The following is an 18,676-nucleotide window of genomic DNA, read 5'->3' as shown; positions in this document are numbered from 1 at the left end:
TCGTCCTGCAATACTGCTCTTTTGTGGCTGCTTGCACTTTGCTTTGGCACCATTGCAAGCCCTTAATGTAGTTTCTAAAACAGATTTGCCTCATTTAATGGCCTGGTTTTCAGAACCAAGTTTTGTTTTCAGGCTTACCTTCAATAAAAGACCCCCGCTGCAACAGGCTTGCTTAGAAAGGAATGTTTGACGCAGTGGCATTTTTATTGCTGTTACGCGCTTTTAAAAGAAGATACTCACATAAAAGAAAAAAACCCCACATTTTTTAATATGCCAAGTCTTATTTAACTTTGTTGCAGACCACCTATGCTAGCTGAAAAGGGGGTGGGCCATGCAGCTCCTTCCAAGGCCTAATTTATCAATTTGCTTCATGAAACTGAAAAGACTTGCTCTTTTTTGTCTCCTACATAGCTCTGCTAGTTGATGCAGAGAAGTTGGGGCGCATGCATTGAAGAGGTAGGCAAACACCAGACACACACAATGATTTAAAGGAAGCAATTTGTATACAGCACATAAGTCAAGATTTGTTTGAGGGCATATTGGGGGGAGATCTGTATTACCATTCATTTTTTTCCCTCCTATAGGATGCCTCTGGAAAGACATTTGGCAAGTGTGGTCAAACAAACAATGGGACCAATGCTATTTCTTCCTGCAGCCCTACTGTAGACAGCAAACAGCATGCAAAGGGGGACCTTCCAAAGTACCAGGTAATTTGTTCATGACAACTAGCACCTGTTTGTATATCTGGATGGCATGAAACCAAAGACCACCAGATGCATAAGGAATTTGCATCAGTCTCAACAACATGAAATACTTTTGTAGGTTATACTGCACTGGAAAGTGAATTGCTAAAATATCACAAAACCCTGCCTAAGTATTCAGTATTTAGTATGTCCTCATCCTACCACTCTGGATGTTAAGGTTCCCAGAAATACCTTATTATCCATCCCTTATTTTTTTAAAAAAAGAAAAGAAAAGAAGCACCCCAATGTATTTTGGGTTTTATCCTGATAGCATGAGCAGTTTTGCAAAACGCAAGGCACGGATTTTTTAAAAGTTAAAATGTTGAAGTAATGTATCATAATCAAAAAAACTGAAATGTACATGTTGATGCGTGAAACACATAAACATTTTAAAATGGTAAAAGACACTGAAAATGCTCCATGTTGGAAGGGCATTCTCACGACATGTAACTCATGATACTAAGATAGAGGGAAGTGAGATCATGTTTTATCATTTGGTCTAGTCAAGGAGAAAAATGAAAACACCTGCCCACGGGCTCACTTCCTGGCAGCCTTGTTGTTGGGAAGGGTAATATTTGAGGCTGGAGGCAATAGATGGATGGAACTGACCAAACTTTTGAAAGCTAGCTCATCTAAGTCCGTTCTGCCATGAGTGCTGAGGCTGAAAAAGGATGGCTTCATGGCAGAAGTGAGATTTGAAACATCATCTCCCTGAGCGCTCTGGTTGCTGTCCAGGCTAGATCCAGTTATGCACAAGTGGAAACATAAATGAGTTCAGCACAGTTTCATTAATGCCTGATGTTTTCTTCCCTATGTATGGTAATGCTGAGGAGGTGGTTGCATAAGATGTTACACAACAGAAACACAATTGGGGAGTACAGTAAGTTTAACACAGCGCAAGTGACTGCTTTGGTCTTTTTCTTGTGCTTCTGATTGTGCAAGAACTCTAGGGCAAGCATAAATTTTGTACTGGATCCAACCATCTGAGAAACTGACTACCAGGATATAAGTAGAAAATGGAAGTGAGGGTGGATAGGTCCTGTGTCTTAAATGGCCACGATAAAATTCCTAAAGAGAAGCAAAGCAGTTTTACTCTTCCCAAAGAGCTGACTAGAAATTAATATCCATGTACTCCACTTCCAATATACATGCCTACTTCAGATATTTAAGCAGATTCTACCTAACAGAGTAATGGTTCAATGAGGTTACATATAAAAATAATTTTGCTTATATGCCTGCTGCAGCTAGGGTTTAAGTTCCTATGAATCCATACTCCAGTTGATTCACAAACAGAAGCTGGTATGTCTTTTGAAATGCAACTTTTTTACACTAGGTATTTTTCCCCCTTCTGTACTTGTAGTATACTAGGCCAGCTTCTGATGTCAACATGTTGGGAGAGATGATGTTTGGTTCAGTGGCAATGAGTTACAAAGGCTCCACACTGAAAATCCACTATATACGGTGAGCTCATATATCCTGTTCCTTAATATCAAAGTGCAGAATTTTTGCTGACACTACTGAACCACTGGTATAATTGTTTATCTTTACAGTTCTCCTCCACAGCTTATGATGAGTAAAGTATTCTCTGCTAGAGTGGGCAGTTTTTGTGGAAGTACAAATAGGTAAGACCTGTTTCCGGCTTCAGTGTGTTTATGAAGGGGTGGTGATGTTTCTACTTACTGTATTCAGACATCAGGAGTAAACTTCAGGGTTCAGTTCACATGCCCCTCCCTCCCTTCTCCCCTCACATACAGAGCTGAGGTTGAAGTCTTTCTGCTGTGAAAGAAACCTGCTTCATTGTACTTACGAGCTTTAACATATTGTGGTTTTTCTTACCTTCAGACCAGGGTTTCTAAACTAAGACTGAACATTCAAAACAATAAACTAAGCCTGTTCTCAGGAAAGAAAAAGGAATGCCCCAGTTCAGACCTCAAATAACAAAGGAAAAAACAAAACCCTGCTACCACAGTGTAAAAACCCAATGATGAACTACTGGGAGTTATTTCATCTACTTCAGACATAGGTGTCATCACTGCCTGTCCATGAGGAGTCAAAAGTTGGGCCATCTGTAAATACACAAGATCTGTCAAGCAGAGCCTACAGGCTGTGGCCAGGTTTCATAGCTGTAGCAACTACTTTGGGAGAGTAGCAGATCGAGTACTTTTTCTTCCTTGTCTATTGTCCTACCACGCATTGTGTTGTTCCTTTATTCTTGTGGTCTGGCAGGGTGTTATTGGCCTACTGGCATTGCTCTGAGGAGCTCTGTGCATTGCCCTAACAGCAAGAAATACTGGCAAAGGCTTTGTGACCCATTGCCCTGAAGCATGCTAAAGTGGTGGGACTGGTGCATCCGAGCAGCAAAAATCATTTCTAATATTTCCACCATGTCCTTTCTCACTTCCTGTCTCATGTGGTATACCACTTACACACAATACTCTAATCTCTACTAATAATCTTTTTTGCAAATGTACTCATGGAGTGTGATATCAAAAAGCTATAACAGTGTAGTTTTCCTGCACATGGGAAATAGGCTAAGGAGTAAAAAAAAAAAAAAATTGCAGGTTTTGACAATGCAGCATTAATGAACTGAATTCATGAAGGAGCAAAAAAACCTCCATATAGGAAATCTTCAGATGGTTATAACTTGGAGGTAGAAAAAATAAAACCATTTATCAACATTGGCTGCTTTCCCTTTGTCACATGATGGTCACAGATGTGCCATTCTAATAGAATTTATCGTAAACAAAGGAGACTTGGAGGTTCAACAGGGGAGAGATAAAATCCCGTACATGTTGTTATCAGTACACATAACATTCAGTGAATTCTAATCTGCAGAGAGCTATTTCAAACCCTAAAATCAAAGTTTGCTTCTGTCATCTATAAAAGCAAAAAGGCTTTCTAGTCTCGGCTAGCCAACTATAGACAAACTGTGGTGGCAACAAACATGGATTGCCTCCCCACACTCTTTCCTGGATTTTCCTTTTTCAGTTTGCAAGGCAGCTTTGAATATATCAACCAAGATCCTAATGGAACCAGACTGCAATCTAATCCAAATAGTTTGGGCCCTTGTCGTAATGGAAATAATCTAGGTAAAACTATGCAGCTTTTATATACTCTTTTTTTTTCTTGAACCACATACCTTTAGTATGTATTTATTCTCCTTATGCTACCATTTAATCTGTTTTTATATATTTTCCATGTTGTATCCTTAGGTGTGTTACAGCTGTGTAGCAACAAACTGCTGCATGGTGTGTCTGAAGGGGGGCCACTCCGGCTCATCCGGAGTGCTTCTTTCTTTTCAGGTTTGTGTGGAATGTTGAGCATAGTATAGTGTGCCAACATGTACGGGATTCGGCTTTCTATGAAATCTTTTGGCATGTGATCAATAATTGTTCTTTACAAATGGAAGGGGCTACAATGATGGTGGTTCTTGTGTTGTTGATTCCCCCCCCCCCCACATATGAGACTTCTCAAAATAGGCTGCATTAATTGCATCATGTCACCTACATCTTTCTTCTGTGTAACAGTTTCAGTCATGTAAGCCTGTTAGGTGTACTGCTTAATTTACAGTTTATGCAGAGATAACTTTCCAGTTTTGAGAGGATCTTTTTGCTGGTGTGCAGTGACCATTTATGTTCCTTTCTTCAAATGTAATAATCCTGGTGTGCCGGGGTTTCTTTTCCATTCTGGGTAACCCTTAGTTCTCAAGTGGTTTAAATGCTATAGGGTATGCTCGTTTTAGAGTTGATGATTATCTTTGGAGGTGGGATAGCTACCATCTGATCAAAGGACTGCATGTTAATCTCACATGAGTCACAAATGTTGCATGTTTTAAAATCAAGTGACCTTTCTTCCTGAATAGTGTTGACCTCTTGTAATTTGAATTTTATCTTGTTGTGAAACTCTTGCTGCTCTTCATAGCTGGTAATAAAGCTAGCTGAAAAGGAAGGGAAAGCTATCACTTGGGGTGCCATTTTATGTAATGGTAAATGACTCTTAACAAATTTTAATTGAGATTTGGAAGATCTCTCAGCTGAAAGATATGGACTGATAATAAGGATACTTCCAGGTGCTAGCCAGAAGTACAGAGTCAAGTAGCTTTGACCTACTCTGAGCCTGCCACTGTGTTCTTGTAAAACAGATATATTCTCTTCTTCCTCATGCGCTGCAAAAAGAAAAAAAAATACTCTTCTCTGGAATGCAGAGCCTAGAATGAGGCTCTTTAGCATGCCAATTAACATGCTGAGAAGTTTGTGTTTAATACCCAACTGTGTGGTAGAAAAGCAGTTGTGACATGTTTTGCACTTCTGACACATAAGAATGTCTTGTGCAAAAAGAGAACTGGTATGCAGGCAAATGCACACATATCAAAATCCTGAGGTCTTTGCTTTTTGCTTTGTATTTTAAGTGTGGGAAAAGCTCCAAAAACCCATGTACTGAAGGAAGCCTGTGGTCATTTGATCTAATGGAAAGGGGAACAGTCTTGGAAAAATAGGTTTTCTTCTCTTGGAATAACAGCTTTGTGGGAAACAGAATGTGAAGAGGAAAAACCTTGACTAGTCTGTTTATACTTAACAATATAAATGTGTACGGATTGTATGGCTTGGCTGCCCAGAGCAAGCAGTTGGGGTGGAGAACAATTGCCATTCCAGGTGCCTCCTGTACTAGTCTGAGAGCTCCAGAGCACAATGATGGTCATAGCCATTCACTTGTTTATTCTTTGATGGGTGCTCATGCACTCTTTCTTTCCCCCCTCCCATATCATACACATCCCCCACAAGATGAAGAGAAGCAGCTCTGAAACCAGCAGCAGCCAGCAGGATCAAATAGAACAGGGGAGGGGAGGGGGACCCTGGAGCAGGGTTTTTCTCCCCTCCCCATGCTGTTTGCAAACTTAGCTAAGAACTGTTTGGAATATTAAACACACTGTGACATTGTTCTGAGTAACACTCAATGGTATATGTGTGTGTACCTTTCTTTTCTCTACAATTACTTTAGCTTGCTTTAAAAATAAACTTGAGCCATTCTCCAGAACTTTAAAAAGTAGCATTACTGAATCTATACAGCAGATACAGCTCTGATTTAGAATGCTGGTAATAAAGAGGGCACTTGTCACATCTTAATGACTATCTTGTTCTCTTTCTGATTCAGCACATAGTACGCCTGTTGACATGCCTAGCAGGGGTCAGAATGAAGACAGAGACAGTGGCATTGCTCGATCAGGTATCTACTCCTTTGTTCCTTTCTCTCCTTTCTGTCATTCTGAGGAGAGCCACAGGTGTAGTCAACTCCTCCCCAACCAACATACCTCACGAGAGAACTCCAAAGGAAATACTGGAGAGAAGAGATAACCATGCATGCCTCCTGGTGCTTCTGAGAGGAAGGACAGTGCAAAAATGTGATGGATACTCTAGTACAAAGCTATTGTGCCAATTGTCCTATAAATTGTGCCAATTGTTCTATAAATCCTGTGGCATCTTGTTATCATTTAAGAAAGAGCACTTCACCCCCCCCCCCAAAAAAAACACACAAAAAAGGAAATAGCCACTCTGGTCTATTTAGGAAAAACAACCATAACTAACAACCATGAGTATCAATAGGGTAAAACCAAGTATCCTGCTTCCCAGTTAAGAAGTTCTTCCTCCAACAGAAGGAGCCACTCAAATTGAAGGAAGGTTCCTTAGGCTGGAGGAAGTCTTCCAGCTTTGCTCAGTGAAGCAGTAGATTGGAGTAGGATCCACCCCAATATCTGTAGCAAAAAGTAAGCAAGCTTGTGTGTCTTCTAAAACCCTTCTTCAGGCTGGGTGTAAACCCTTCTCTGTTGCCACTGAAAGTGGGTCGCAGTGGGGTAGGATTGCTAACTCTGGTTTTGAAAATACCTGGAGATTTGGGGGCAGTGTTTGGCAAGGACAGAATTTGAGGAGGAGCAGAAGGAACTAGATGGGTCATGATGCCACAGAGTCCACTCTCTGAAACTGCCATTTCCTTTAGGAAACTAGTCTCCGTAGCCTTGAAATCACTTGTAATTCTGAGAGAACTACAGGACCCTCCTTGAAAATGGTAACCCTAACCATAGGGAGAGACATGAGGTTGATTTTGTTTTAAAGCCCATGTCTCAAGTATAGTAGTAATGGTCTTAAACTGGGGAAAGTGTTACATGGACTTAATTAGGTTGGACTATGTTATGTGGAAAAAAATCAGGTTGCATCAAAGAAAGAGAAGCAATGGCCACACTCCTTTGACAATATAAAAATAGCAGTTATTAAGATCTGTTGTACCACATGAACCTATTTAGCTCTTAATTGTTTTTTTGTTGAAAGGTAGAAACATAATCACTGTGGTGGTAAAGGTGGTGTCCATTCTCTTCCACTGCTAGGCAACTAAGTAGGATGAACTCTGTCAAGTATAATCTCAGTATGCAGGAGTAATTATTAGTTTTTGTTGTGGTGTTTTGATAGTAACTCCATTAAAGTTGAAACTTTGGACATCTTTGGCAGTAGTAAGAGTCAAGCTCCTGAGGCCTGAGGAAACTACTCTGTCACTAGGAAATATTGTGATCTTTTTACTTTCTTGCCAGCATCTTTGAGCAGTCTCTTGATGGCTCCTCTGCCATCTCCAAGTTCCTCTTCCAGTAGCTACCAGCGCCGCTGGCTCCGAAGTCAAACAACAAGTTTGGAAAATGGCATTATTCCAAGGTGGTAAGTTTCAAAGGAATATTCTTCCTGGACCATAGTTGCAAGGAATCTTCTTTATTTCCATTTGAATGTTCAGGATGCTTTTCTAACAGAAATCCCTCCAAGAGGATTATAACAAATTATTATTTATTTGTATGAATCGCCTCATCCCGGTCAATGCCTGACTCTAGGAGATGTACAACAAAAATACATATTAAATCAGTAAAATCGATGAATTAAAAGCAATTGCAACCCAAGTAATGAAAAGAATAACTAAAAAATCATTGATAAACCACACTAAAGGATTATAGAAGCTACTGTTGCAGGAATTAAATGAATTCTAATTGAAGAAGAATTCTTCTTCCATTAGAAGAATTGGTAGGACAAATAAAATTTTTAACTTTGTAATAGCGCCGACCTGATGGGTTTCTCTAGAAAGAGAGTTTCTCAGTGAAGATTTTTCCAACCAAATGTGCTGTTTCTAAGGAAACATTATTTTCTTACTTACAAGAAGCTACTTGTTATCATCTTAGTTTAAAGGGGGGGAAGGCAGCATGACCACACATGAAGCTGCCTTATATTTAGGCAGGCCATTGGTCTTTTAGGGTCAGTATTGACTACTCTAACTGGCAGTGGCTCTCCAGGGTCTCAGCCTGAGATCTTGCACATCACCGACTACTTGATCCCTAGAGATGTGAGCAGTTAAACCTGGGATCATGTCAAGACCTGAACATTTTCTGCATTCAAAGCAGGTGCCTATCACTGAGCCATGGCATGTTTATGAGAAAAGGCATCTTCTAAGGTATCAATGCTAAAAGCTTAATTAGGATGAATTATCATGTAGCCAACTGAGTAACCCTCACTTTGAACAAGTTGCGTTAGTGGAAGCCCCCAGCTCATTTGCATCGTGTCCTTGATCTCTCCTGGTCCCATACTAGCATGTCTAATGCTAAGTCTTGTGAACCATGCCCTTTAATTCACCACATGCTAGTGCCTAATGTTTTAATATAAATTCAGTGATGATTGGGGTGGGGCTTAATAAAAAGGAAGGAAAACCAGGCCAGACCATCTTGCTTAAGGACATCTGAACTGGGAGCCTGTCTTGAGGGAGGTTGTTTATTTAAAGGTATACTTCATTCAAAATACTAGTTATTTTTAGGCCTAGGGTCCCACTGGCACAGAAAAAAGATTCTGTCACTCTAAAAGCCCTAATGGTTGTGAGAGAATGGATTTTAAATGCAACAACTCAGGGACAAAACTACATCAAATTTTGAGGGTTAGGATCAATACTTCCTCTAAGCTGTGGAGTCTTGTGAGCAAAAATTCTACTTTGTGAGCTACCTCCATTAAAGTTGTGAGCGACTGCATAAATAATTTGTTCTGGGGCCATTTTTCCTGAACTAAAACAAAAATGTATGAGCCAGAGGCTAAAAAACTGTGAGCTAGCTCACACTCAGCTTAGAGGGAACACTGGTTAGGATTTTTTAATTTTTTGTCTAGTTTAAATGTATTGCTCAGGTCTGAGTACCAGGACTATTTTTAAAAAAACCCAACAAGTAAATTCTGCTTCTGTTCTGTCTCTCCACTCCACACCTTGCAGGTCAACAGAAGAGACATTCAACATGGCAGATGAAAGCTGTGGCCTCAACCCTGCAATGATTCGAAGAAAAAAGATAGCTCTCAGCATCATTTTCTCTCTGCCAGAAAAGGAAGTGGCCCAGAGGGATTTCCAGGATTTCTTCTTTTCTCACTTTCCTTTATTTGAATCCCATATGAGCAAGCTGAAGAGCGCAATTGAAATGGTAAAGAACAAATTGCTCTGGTTGCTACGTCTTATGAGGCAGAGAGAGAAAAATGTCAAGGAGGATCCCCCAACAGGGGTTCCATAACCAAATGAAAATTTGTTTGTGTCTCCCCCATATCAAGCCACACAGTTATTTCCTAGGTATCACACTGGCTCTGAATATGACATTGGAAATACAGGGTAGACCTGCTTCGTGTAGCGGAGCCTTCAGAGAGGAGTCTCTGTGGAGCTTGGTAGGAAAGCACATGTGTTCAGGAACTGAGGGAGAAGGGTTATGGACTAGAACTCACCCACCACCTATGTTATCAGATAAGACCAAAAGTTTCTTTGTATCATTCTCTCTACCACCACGTACTTTATATCATTTTCATGAAACTCATCTTTAGAATAATGATCACGCCATGTACTAACAGTGAGGGCCAAGTGCCAAGTAATTTGGTCTGTGTGTCTGATGCTTACCTGTTAAAAATTCTTCAGCAGATCATGTTCATTTTTTAAACTCACTTTTGATTACTTTCTCTCCAAGGCTATGATCTCCTGTAGAAAAATAGCAGAAACTAGTCAAAGAGTTCAAGTTTACATCAGCCGTGTCATGGATGCCCTGAGTGAATTCAGGTATGGTGCTGTTGCATGGAAGAGTACAGGGGCACACAAACACACCCGCAGCAAATCTGTATTTCTCCTTAGGGTGCGTCCAGAGCAGTGCTTGTGTCCTATTTCACAATACTTGCTTTCCAGGTTTTGCCTGTTTTTTCTTCTTGGAGGGTAGATTCTCTCCCCCATCCCCAAAGTTGCATCTCTGCTGGCCTCTGGATGAGACTGCAAATGACATGGTAGAGAGTGCCCATTTTTACAGTAGTTGTGATTTAAAAAGGGACCAAAAAAAAGCAGTTGTGTGACTGTCTTTGAGACCTGTTTTTCAAGGTTTATTTAAAGTTTTTCCATTTGGGAGCGCAGTGGCAGTGAAAGACTTAGTATGTAGTACAGATTGCATCTCCCACACAAATGTCAAGACAATGCACAACAATCTTTCCTCTTACAATTGTCAGTCAGTCAATCAATTTTTTTTGTCAGTCAACTTACAATTGAGTCCTCACAACAGCTGTTGCAAGGATTACCTCCAGGTGACTGCAGAATGCTTTGATCTCTCATAATCATTGTACAAATGTTAAGTAAAGTTATCAGTTGGTTCCCTCAGCACCAAGGATTCTTCATGCCATTGTTTATTCTGAAACTTCTGCTGAGCATTTTGTGTCCTAAAAGCTCCATGTTTCCTCATTCCGTCTTGGTAGAAACCTAGCAGACTGGGTTGCCTGCCACTAAATGAATCGCAAGCATAAACAGCAGCCACGATGAAGACATACAAAGTTATTGTAACTAATTTAGTAACATCATTAAAACATAAGATAGCATTACGGTGTCTGTAAAGCATCTGCCATGGTGACACAAGGGAAGCCGCTAGCTTTTGAAAAATAATTGGTATTTGGGAAAGGATTTCATGCTTTATTCTGATTTTGGCAAGTGTTTGATCAGCTGGCCATATTTCAGATCATTATTAAAGCACCTGACTGGGGCCTTAGCCAAGATGGAAAGAAAGGGTGGGTAGAGATTACATAACAAGCATGTGAGTCTAAACCAAAACACAACCTAAACATGCTGTTTAAAGCTCTCATGACTTGTTTTCTTCAGCAGCCCAGGACGCCAGTTGTATAAATGCCCCCCTATTATGTTTTTTCCCCACGGGGTGTTTTCTCTGGGTGTGTGTGTATGTGTGTACACCCCCCCCATTTAAACACCCCCATTTACACACACAGAGGAATATATATCACATTTGTATGCTGCCTTTCCACCCAAAGATGGTCCTAACATATGAGAATTTAAAATATATAACAAATGAATTTAAACAGATGGAAATTCTATAAAACCATTCTCTGTGGATGAATAACTGTTGTGAGCTTTGTTTCTCTTTGAGAGAAGAGGGCATGTCTGGGATGGAGCTTCTCCTGGACTTAGCCTGGCCACAGCATGTGGCCATGATGCTGCCCCAACTTTCAGGCTGCCAGCAGTTTCTGTGGCCACCCTGACAGCAAGAGGGCTGGCACAGCCAGGCAATGCATAACTCTTGTATGGCACTCAGCAGCCCCTTGAAGGAACTGCCAGCAGCAGCTGGGCCAGACTAGCTAAGCTGTCAGTGGGGAACAGGTGTGGGAGGTTAGAGGAAAGCAGTTGGGCATGCATCTGAGTAAGCCTGGCCCATACAAGGAGTCAAATGGCAGGCCACCGAAGAGGCTCCAGGTCTTTTCCCAGCTGTAGAAGAGAGACTTAGGAAGGGAGGAGGAGGAAGAAAGTGAGGTTGATCTTGTCTGAATCTGAGGCCTTTTCCAGCCATTGGGGTCTTGACTAGAACTGTGGAGCCAGACAGGGAGGGCCAATCAATTGTGCCCTCCCTGGAGCCTCACAGGGCATGTTGACAGGACATGATGCTTGAGGTTATTGTGTGGGATTCCATCCATTTTGCGCTTCAGTCTGATATTTTTGCTATGAACTCCTACTGCCATTTTTTTTTACTTTCTGACACCCTTGGCACAGAATAGTAAAGCTGCAGTACTGTGGTCTGAACTCTCTGCTCATGACCTGAGTCGATTCCGGCAGAAGCTGGATTCAGGTATCTGCCCCAAGGTTGACTCAACCTTCCATCCTTCTGAGGTTGGTAAAATGAGTACCCAGCTTGCTGGGGGGAAAGTGTAAAAGACTGGGGAAGCCAATGGCAAACCACTCCATAAAAAGTCTGCTGTGAAAACATTGTGAAAGCAACGTCACCCCAGATTCGGAAATGACTGGTGGGTGCACAGGGGGACTACTGCCATTTTTTTACTTTCTGACACCCTTATGTAACGATTGCACAAAGTGGGAGGGGGGCAGTCTATGTGTATGTGTGTGTTATATATATTTTAAAAATCTCTTCTGGCTGGCAGTTTTTATAAATGTAACCTACTTCAAGAAGCAAGATGTCTGAAAGGTGTGAGTGAAAAATGCTTAAAATAGACTCCACCTGGTGGGTTAATTGGGTTGTATCCTGTCATTACAGTCTGTTATGAATAGAAGCTTTGTCTGGCAGAAGAAGCCATTCTCCAGTGAAAGAGGCTCATCTTCTGGAGAAGTCTCCTCCTAACAGACAAAGCTTCTGCCATGCAGTTTAGCAAAGCAGTAGCATGCTTCCATCTCGCCTTTTTGAAAAGAAGAGCTGAAAGAAAAATGCCACATAAATGATTGAAAGAAGGCCTGTGGAAGGGGCCTTTGTGACTCTCTTTCCTTCTGCTTTGGAAGGACTGAGGCTGAACATTCACATGTTGGCTCATTTAGAAGAAACTGCAGTTGCATGTATCAAGAAGGAACGTATGTTTGGCTCATGCATGAAGTCAAATGGAAATTGGAAAGGGCTGCAGTGATGTAGGAATTCTACTCCTTCCTGTTTTTGGTAGTTTCCACCTTGCTTGTCTCAATGTCACCTGAATGCTGTAATTTGTGGGTCTAGCATGATAGTTCTTTGAGAGCTGAGAAGTTTTCCATCAATACAGAGCAGATCAAAGCAATCAGGTTAGTTTGAATAATACGTACTTCTGAGTTAATAGATTTGTTCTTGGGGATTTCCTCTTTTGGCAGAGTTACAGTCTGGAATTTGTATTCAGTTCCAAGGATCACAGAACCTGTGTGGCTCACTATGATGTCTGGTGCTTCAGAAAAGAGCCAGTTATGCCAGCACTTCCTTAAGGAATTCACTGTTCTGATAGAACAGACCAGCAAAAACCAGTAAGTCCAAATTTCCTCCTACCTTGTTCTGCTGCTTTTGCTTGGAAATGGCAGATTGACTAGTGTTCTTTACTTTGTGACTCTCTTATCCATAGGTTCTTAGCTGCTTTGTTAACCGCGGTGCTGACATATCACCTAGCCTGGGTCCCTACTGTGATGCCAGTTGACCATCCCCCCATCAAGGCCTTCTCTGAGAAACGTGCTTCTCAGTCTGTGAACATGCTGGGGAAATCACATCCTTACAATCCACTTTGGGCACAACTTGGTCAGTGAAAAATTTTCAGGCCATACTTTTAAAAAAAAATCTGAATAACTTCTGATTTCTTTAATCTATGAAATGTGTTAATGCATGTACATATGGAAAAAGGTTAAATATATTGGGTAGGATCCAGTGCAAAATTTCCACTTTTTCTAGGGCTGTCATGCAAGTGATAATGCAAGAAAAAGACTGTGGTGCTGCTTGTGCTAAATCAAATTTACTATATCCCCACTTACGTTGCTGCTTGCTCAAAATCATGTGCAACCAATTTTCGTGCACTGATATGTAGGGAGGCCTGTGCTAGGTATTGCGCAACATCTTATGCACATGAAACTGCACTAAATCCATTTATGTTTCTGCTTGTGCATCACTAGATCCAAGCCATAGGGTAGAGGACAACAGTGGTACACCATAAAGTAACCTATATAAAATCCCATAATGCACAATAATATACCATATCCCAAACAATTCAGGAGCTACATGGAAGTACACTTACAAGTTTGCATAAGTATCTACTAAAATTTAGTCATGAGTATCCAGGGTACTAGCTAGAAGAAGTATCTACTAAAATTTAGTCATGGGTATCCAGGGTACTAGCTTGAAGAAGAGCTCTTTAAAGCTCAGAGGCTTGCATCTTGCAAAATAAAACAGAAGTCTAGTGATCTTAAAGAATAACAACTTTTTTTTAGCATGAGCTTTTGCGAGTCATTTCTTTACTTCCTCAGGAGCATCTCATAACCAGGTGCCCAATCCATACAGCCATAACTATATAGAGCACATGGTGCCCTCTAGTGGTACCTGAGTAGGCTACAAACTACATATTCACCTTTGTATGTGCAAGCAGTAGATTTTGTTCAGTATCTGAACAAATCCAGGATGGATCTGTCAATCATGAGTAGTGCAAGCTCTGCTGACTGCTCTCTAACCAAATAATTCAGTAAAATAACAATATATTTGGTAGATAAAATCAGTATCCCAGTTTAGAACTTGATTTTCTTTAAAAAGAGAAGCTTTGAATATTTAAGGGCTATGTGGATAATTCCAAGGATGTGGTCTTGATGGCTCAAGTACAAATGAAGCTGCCTTATAATGATGAGCCCTGCCATTGGTCCATCAAGGTCAGTATTATCTACTCAGACTGGCCGCAACTATTTCAAATCTGATACTGTCTGATCCTTTGGCATAGAGATGCTGGGAACTGAACCTGGAACCTTCTGCTTGCAAAGTCAGATACTCTGTCACTGAGCTCCAGCCTCTTGTTATTGATGAAGCAACCTTGCTAAGGCCAAGCAAGTCTGGGTCTGGTCAGAGGATGGAGGGGATGAGTCTTATGTGTATTGTCTGCAGGTTACATTGTAGAAGAAATGTGGGATATAAATGCAATTTTAAAAAGACCAAAAGTCATAGGGTGGGTGGACAGAAATTCCCAATCAAAGATCCAGTGGCATTCTTTGCTAAGTTGTGAAATTCTTGTTTTGGCACAATTCGACATAGGCTGCAGAATTCAGTTTCTTCTTGTGCAAAGATGATACCTATCCCTGCTAATAACTTGGAAAGAACCATTCTGAAAGGTTCTTGCATGTTATTTCTAGCAGAAAGGTTCTTCCAAAAAGGTTCTTGCATGTTATTTCTAGCAGAAAGGTTCTTCCAAAAAGGTTCTTGCATGTTATTACTGGAACACTGTGGGTACATTCTACCCAAAACTGAACATCTCAAGGGCCCAATGATTTCAGTGGCAGAATTGAGCAATCGCTTTAATTTCTCCCGTTAAAATCAGCATGACTTCAAAGGGCTCAATTTTGGCTAAGTCATGTCCTGAGTTTTCTGTAATGTAAGCAGAGTTGTAATATCAAACTTAGTAACTTTTATTTATATAGGAGTCTCTTTTTTGCCAAAGGAAAAAAATGCTGAATTTAGTAAGAAACTGCCTTAAACCAAACCGTAGCATTGGCATATATTGCTTGATATTGTCCACTCTGGCTGGCATCAGCACTGTATACAAAGGGCTTTCCTTAAAACCTCTTGTCCAAGATTCTTTATTTGGAAATGCCAAGAATTAACTCTGGGACCCTTATGTGAGAGTCATATGTGCTTTACCACTGGGCCATATCCCTTCGCCTAATAAATCCTTTCCCCATTAGGAATCAGATCCAAGTCATGTTGGTGAAAGTGATGAATCCTGACCACTAGAGTATCAGGCACGGGTGTTGAATTTCAGCTACCTGTTCTTTACATAATCTCTGTCCATTTGACTTAATAATGCATACAGTATGTGAGTCTCCTCATTTTTCTTGTACTTCGTATAGGTGACTTGTATGGTGCTATAGGGTCTCCTGTCAGGATGACACGAACTGTGGTGGTTGGGAAACATAAGGATTTGATTCAGCGCATACTCTATGTTCTCACCTATTTCTTACGGTGCTCTGAGCTACAAGATGACCAACTGACCTTGAACGGGAACATCTGTGAAGAAGAACAGTCTGTGAATGGTTGTAAGATCACAACAGCTCTGGAAAAGGGAGACATTGAGGAATCGGATTATGTGGTAGTCACTGTTAAGAAGGAACCTGCTCTCATGCCTCCTCTTCTGCCTCAGAAGACTACAAGTCATTCCCCTGTGAGATACGAGAGCTGCACTGAGCCTGAAGGCTTGAAGGAAAAGCATGAAGGGATGAATGTGGAGCAGAGTTCTGAGGTATCTTCCCATTTGGCCAAAATAGGCTCTCCTAAAGAAACCACTGAAGAGGTTAACAAAGGTAAAACTGTGGCCAGTTCAGAAGCTTTATTTGTAGAGCAAGCTAAATTGGAGAACTTAACCATAGAAATAAATGATGGCAACCACCGCAAGGAAAGGGGACAGCTGCTCAGCAATTCATCTTCTGCACAGTTTCCTGTGAGGGCTAACCAGAGATGGCCTCAGTCTGAAAAAGTGACCTTTCAGATTGGAAGCTCCACCTCACCAGAGTCTGATGTAGAAATCCAAAGAAAGATGAGTGAATCTCTGGGGAAACTCAGGAGTAAAAGCAAATCCCCATGCTTGGTGCCAGATATTTTGCGTACAACTGCCCAAGCTCAACGAGAAAAATCTGACTTCTCTTATAAGCCACGTTCTAGGCAGAAAGTGAATAAAACACGGATGCCAACTGCATCTCGGGTATCAGGTCAGCCGTCTGTCCCTTCTGACAGCAAAAGCAAAACCATACATTCAGGAAAACTGGAGGAAGCTAAAAGTACATGTTGTGAAAACCTAGCAAGTGGTTGTCTTGACTGTGATGCAAAGAGTTCTACTGATGGGCATGTTTCTGACCAAGAGGTTATTGAGGATGTCCTCTGTGGGGATACTGGAAGGAAACACCCTTTCAGAATGGAAGAGAGTATTCCTAGAAACGAGAGCTCGGACAGTGCCCTGGGAGAGAGTGATGACGAAGGCAGTGCATGTAGTCCAGATGTACAACCTCAGAGCTTGATCACCAATAGGCCTGAGGAGCTCTCAGAAGTGGAACTTGTTTTGCCAAGGTAAAATGCTTTCTACAAGCCTAAGATGTCATTCCCCACAATTTTGCATTGTTTTGGAGCAGTATTTGAATATGCCAGTAAATAGAATGGTAAATTTAGACCATATTAAGCCAGGCATTTTCATTATTTTCATTTAGAGCGGATGAGGGGTGGATTTATGAGTAATTCTCAAATATCACCATTTAAGTTTTATACAACTGATTTAGTTGGACAGAACAAAAAGTCTCAGTTTTTGTCTCTGTGGTACATACATTCCTACTATCTTAGCTACAGAAACTATAGTGATCTTTCAGTCTTTATAAATAGGTGGGTTTTCAGAACTGCTACAGAGCACAAATGACTCAATTTGAAATATTTCTGTGGTATCAAAAATGGAGAAAACATAGCTGGATTTGTGACTTTCAGGAATTTGGGTAAAAAAATGTCCAGAGCTTCAAAAACAGCATTTGAGAGTATGATTACATGGTAACTGCAATGGTACAGCTGGTAAGGCAAATATTTGCTTAGTTAGGGACTTAGGCAACCGCCTAGCTCCCTGCCTACAGGATGGTGAGAGAAAACTGACACTTAACACGATCTTCCTAACTTTTCCCAGCTTTTGGATGGGGAGATACATTTGAAAATTCTAGAGCAAATGTAAAACAAGCCTTGTAATAACTTATTAAGATCAGCTAAAATAATGGAAAACTATATGCAAGCATCTTATTTCTCCAGAACTCTTCCTCAGGCTGGTAATTAGAAGAGCTGGTATCAGATAATTCCATTGGCGTGCTGGGAAGAGAGGGAAAATGGATGTACCTAATTAGATATACAAAGACCAGTAGTTGGTGACCAAATGTGTTTCAACACCAGAGAACACACAGAGATCTCTTAAAAGGCTAAAAGGAAAGGAGATAGTTACACTAACCCTAAAGATTAATTTTAGATGATGCCCAAAGTAAAGTCAGGAGCCAAAGAGGGTAATGTTTCTCAGTAGCTGAGGGAACCTGATAGAACAGTCCCCTCCCAGGTAGCTTTCCTCTGTTGAAGCATCTCTTTATCAGATAAATCAGGTGTATTCAAAATAGGCAGAAGTTTCAGTTAACTATGGTGATTCTAATAACAGTATGAAAGCGTAGGCCATGTAAGTAACATGCATGTTCAGAAAAAGGGTAAATTTTTCATGAGCTTCCTAGACTTTTGGCTATAATACTGGCTGGCAAGGAAAGTGGATAATGTAGTCCTGTCAGACGATGATACACTCTTGCCACAACTAACTGAACTTGATTGAAGTTTTGCAGCATGTTGATAAAGCGGTCTGAAAAGGCTGTGTCTTTCATGTATGCAGTGAGCAACCAATTCTTGTGTTTCAGATCCAACACAATCAGCAATCAAAATGTGAGACATTTTGGACGATCGCTTCTGGGGGGCTATTGTGCTTCATATATTCCTGATCTTGTATTACATGGAATAAGTAATGATGAACAACTCAAGCTTCGTTTACCAGCTGATTTGTGTCATTCAGTAAATGTAAGTCTACACATTTTTTATCAAGAAGCATTTTTGTATGCAGGTCTGGCCAGGGAAGGAAGGAAGGAAGATAGAGGGGTAGATGGAGGGGATGGATAAGGGAGGGAGAAGTAGAAAGAAAGCAACTTTAAATGCCTTCTTCAAGCTGACTGATGGGTGGTTGGGAACGGGGAAAGAGCCTCATGTGGCTCCCAAGTCGCAGTCTGGCTACCCTGCTTCATCCCAAGCCAAGCAAAATTAAGTTAAAAATAAAAAGGAGGAAGAGAGATCTGAAAGTAGCAAAGAAGATTGGTGGGGTATGATTTAAAGAGAGAGAAATTGAAGATAGGTCAGGTTGAGCAGTAAGATATCTTGAGACACC

At 40.9% G+C, this 18,676-nt stretch overlaps 1 protein-coding gene across 5 annotated transcripts in view; it reads left to right on the top strand.

Moving 5' to 3' along the window:
* FNIP2 (folliculin interacting protein 2) overlaps positions 1-18,676 on the top strand; it is a 67,170-nt gene that overhangs the window by 33,728 nt on the left and 14,766 nt on the right. For 2 of the 5 annotated variants that reach the window (XM_060246586.1, XM_060246584.1), the window contains exons 3-15: positions 585-707; positions 2,104-2,204; positions 2,294-2,365; positions 3,732-3,832; positions 3,956-4,045; positions 5,895-5,966; positions 7,321-7,441; positions 9,018-9,219; positions 9,748-9,836; positions 12,885-13,031; positions 13,127-13,296; positions 15,597-16,806; positions 18,159-18,315. In XM_060246586.1, coding sequence (XP_060102569.1) covers positions 585-707; positions 2,104-2,204; positions 2,294-2,365; positions 3,732-3,832; positions 3,956-4,045; positions 5,895-5,966; positions 7,321-7,441; positions 9,018-9,219; positions 9,748-9,836; positions 12,885-13,031; positions 13,127-13,296; positions 15,597-16,806; positions 18,159-18,315 — 2,655 coding nt within the window. Of the gene's footprint in view, positions 1-411; positions 457-584; positions 708-2,103; positions 2,205-2,293; positions 2,366-3,731; positions 3,833-3,955; positions 4,046-5,894; positions 5,967-7,320; positions 7,442-9,017; positions 9,220-9,747; positions 9,837-12,884; positions 13,032-13,126; positions 13,297-15,596; positions 16,807-18,158; positions 18,316-18,676 lie in introns of all 5 variants that reach the window. The other 3 variants (XM_060246587.1, XM_060246585.1, XM_060246588.1) reach the window with 2 other exon arrangements.

The sequence above is a fragment of the Heteronotia binoei genome, chromosome 9 (assembly GCF_032191835.1).
Source record: "Heteronotia binoei isolate CCM8104 ecotype False Entrance Well chromosome 9, APGP_CSIRO_Hbin_v1, whole genome shotgun sequence".
In the NCBI taxonomy this organism is placed as follows: Eukaryota; Metazoa; Chordata; class Lepidosauria; order Squamata; family Gekkonidae; genus Heteronotia; species Heteronotia binoei.
This window is presented reverse-complemented; position numbering and strand designations above follow the sequence as displayed.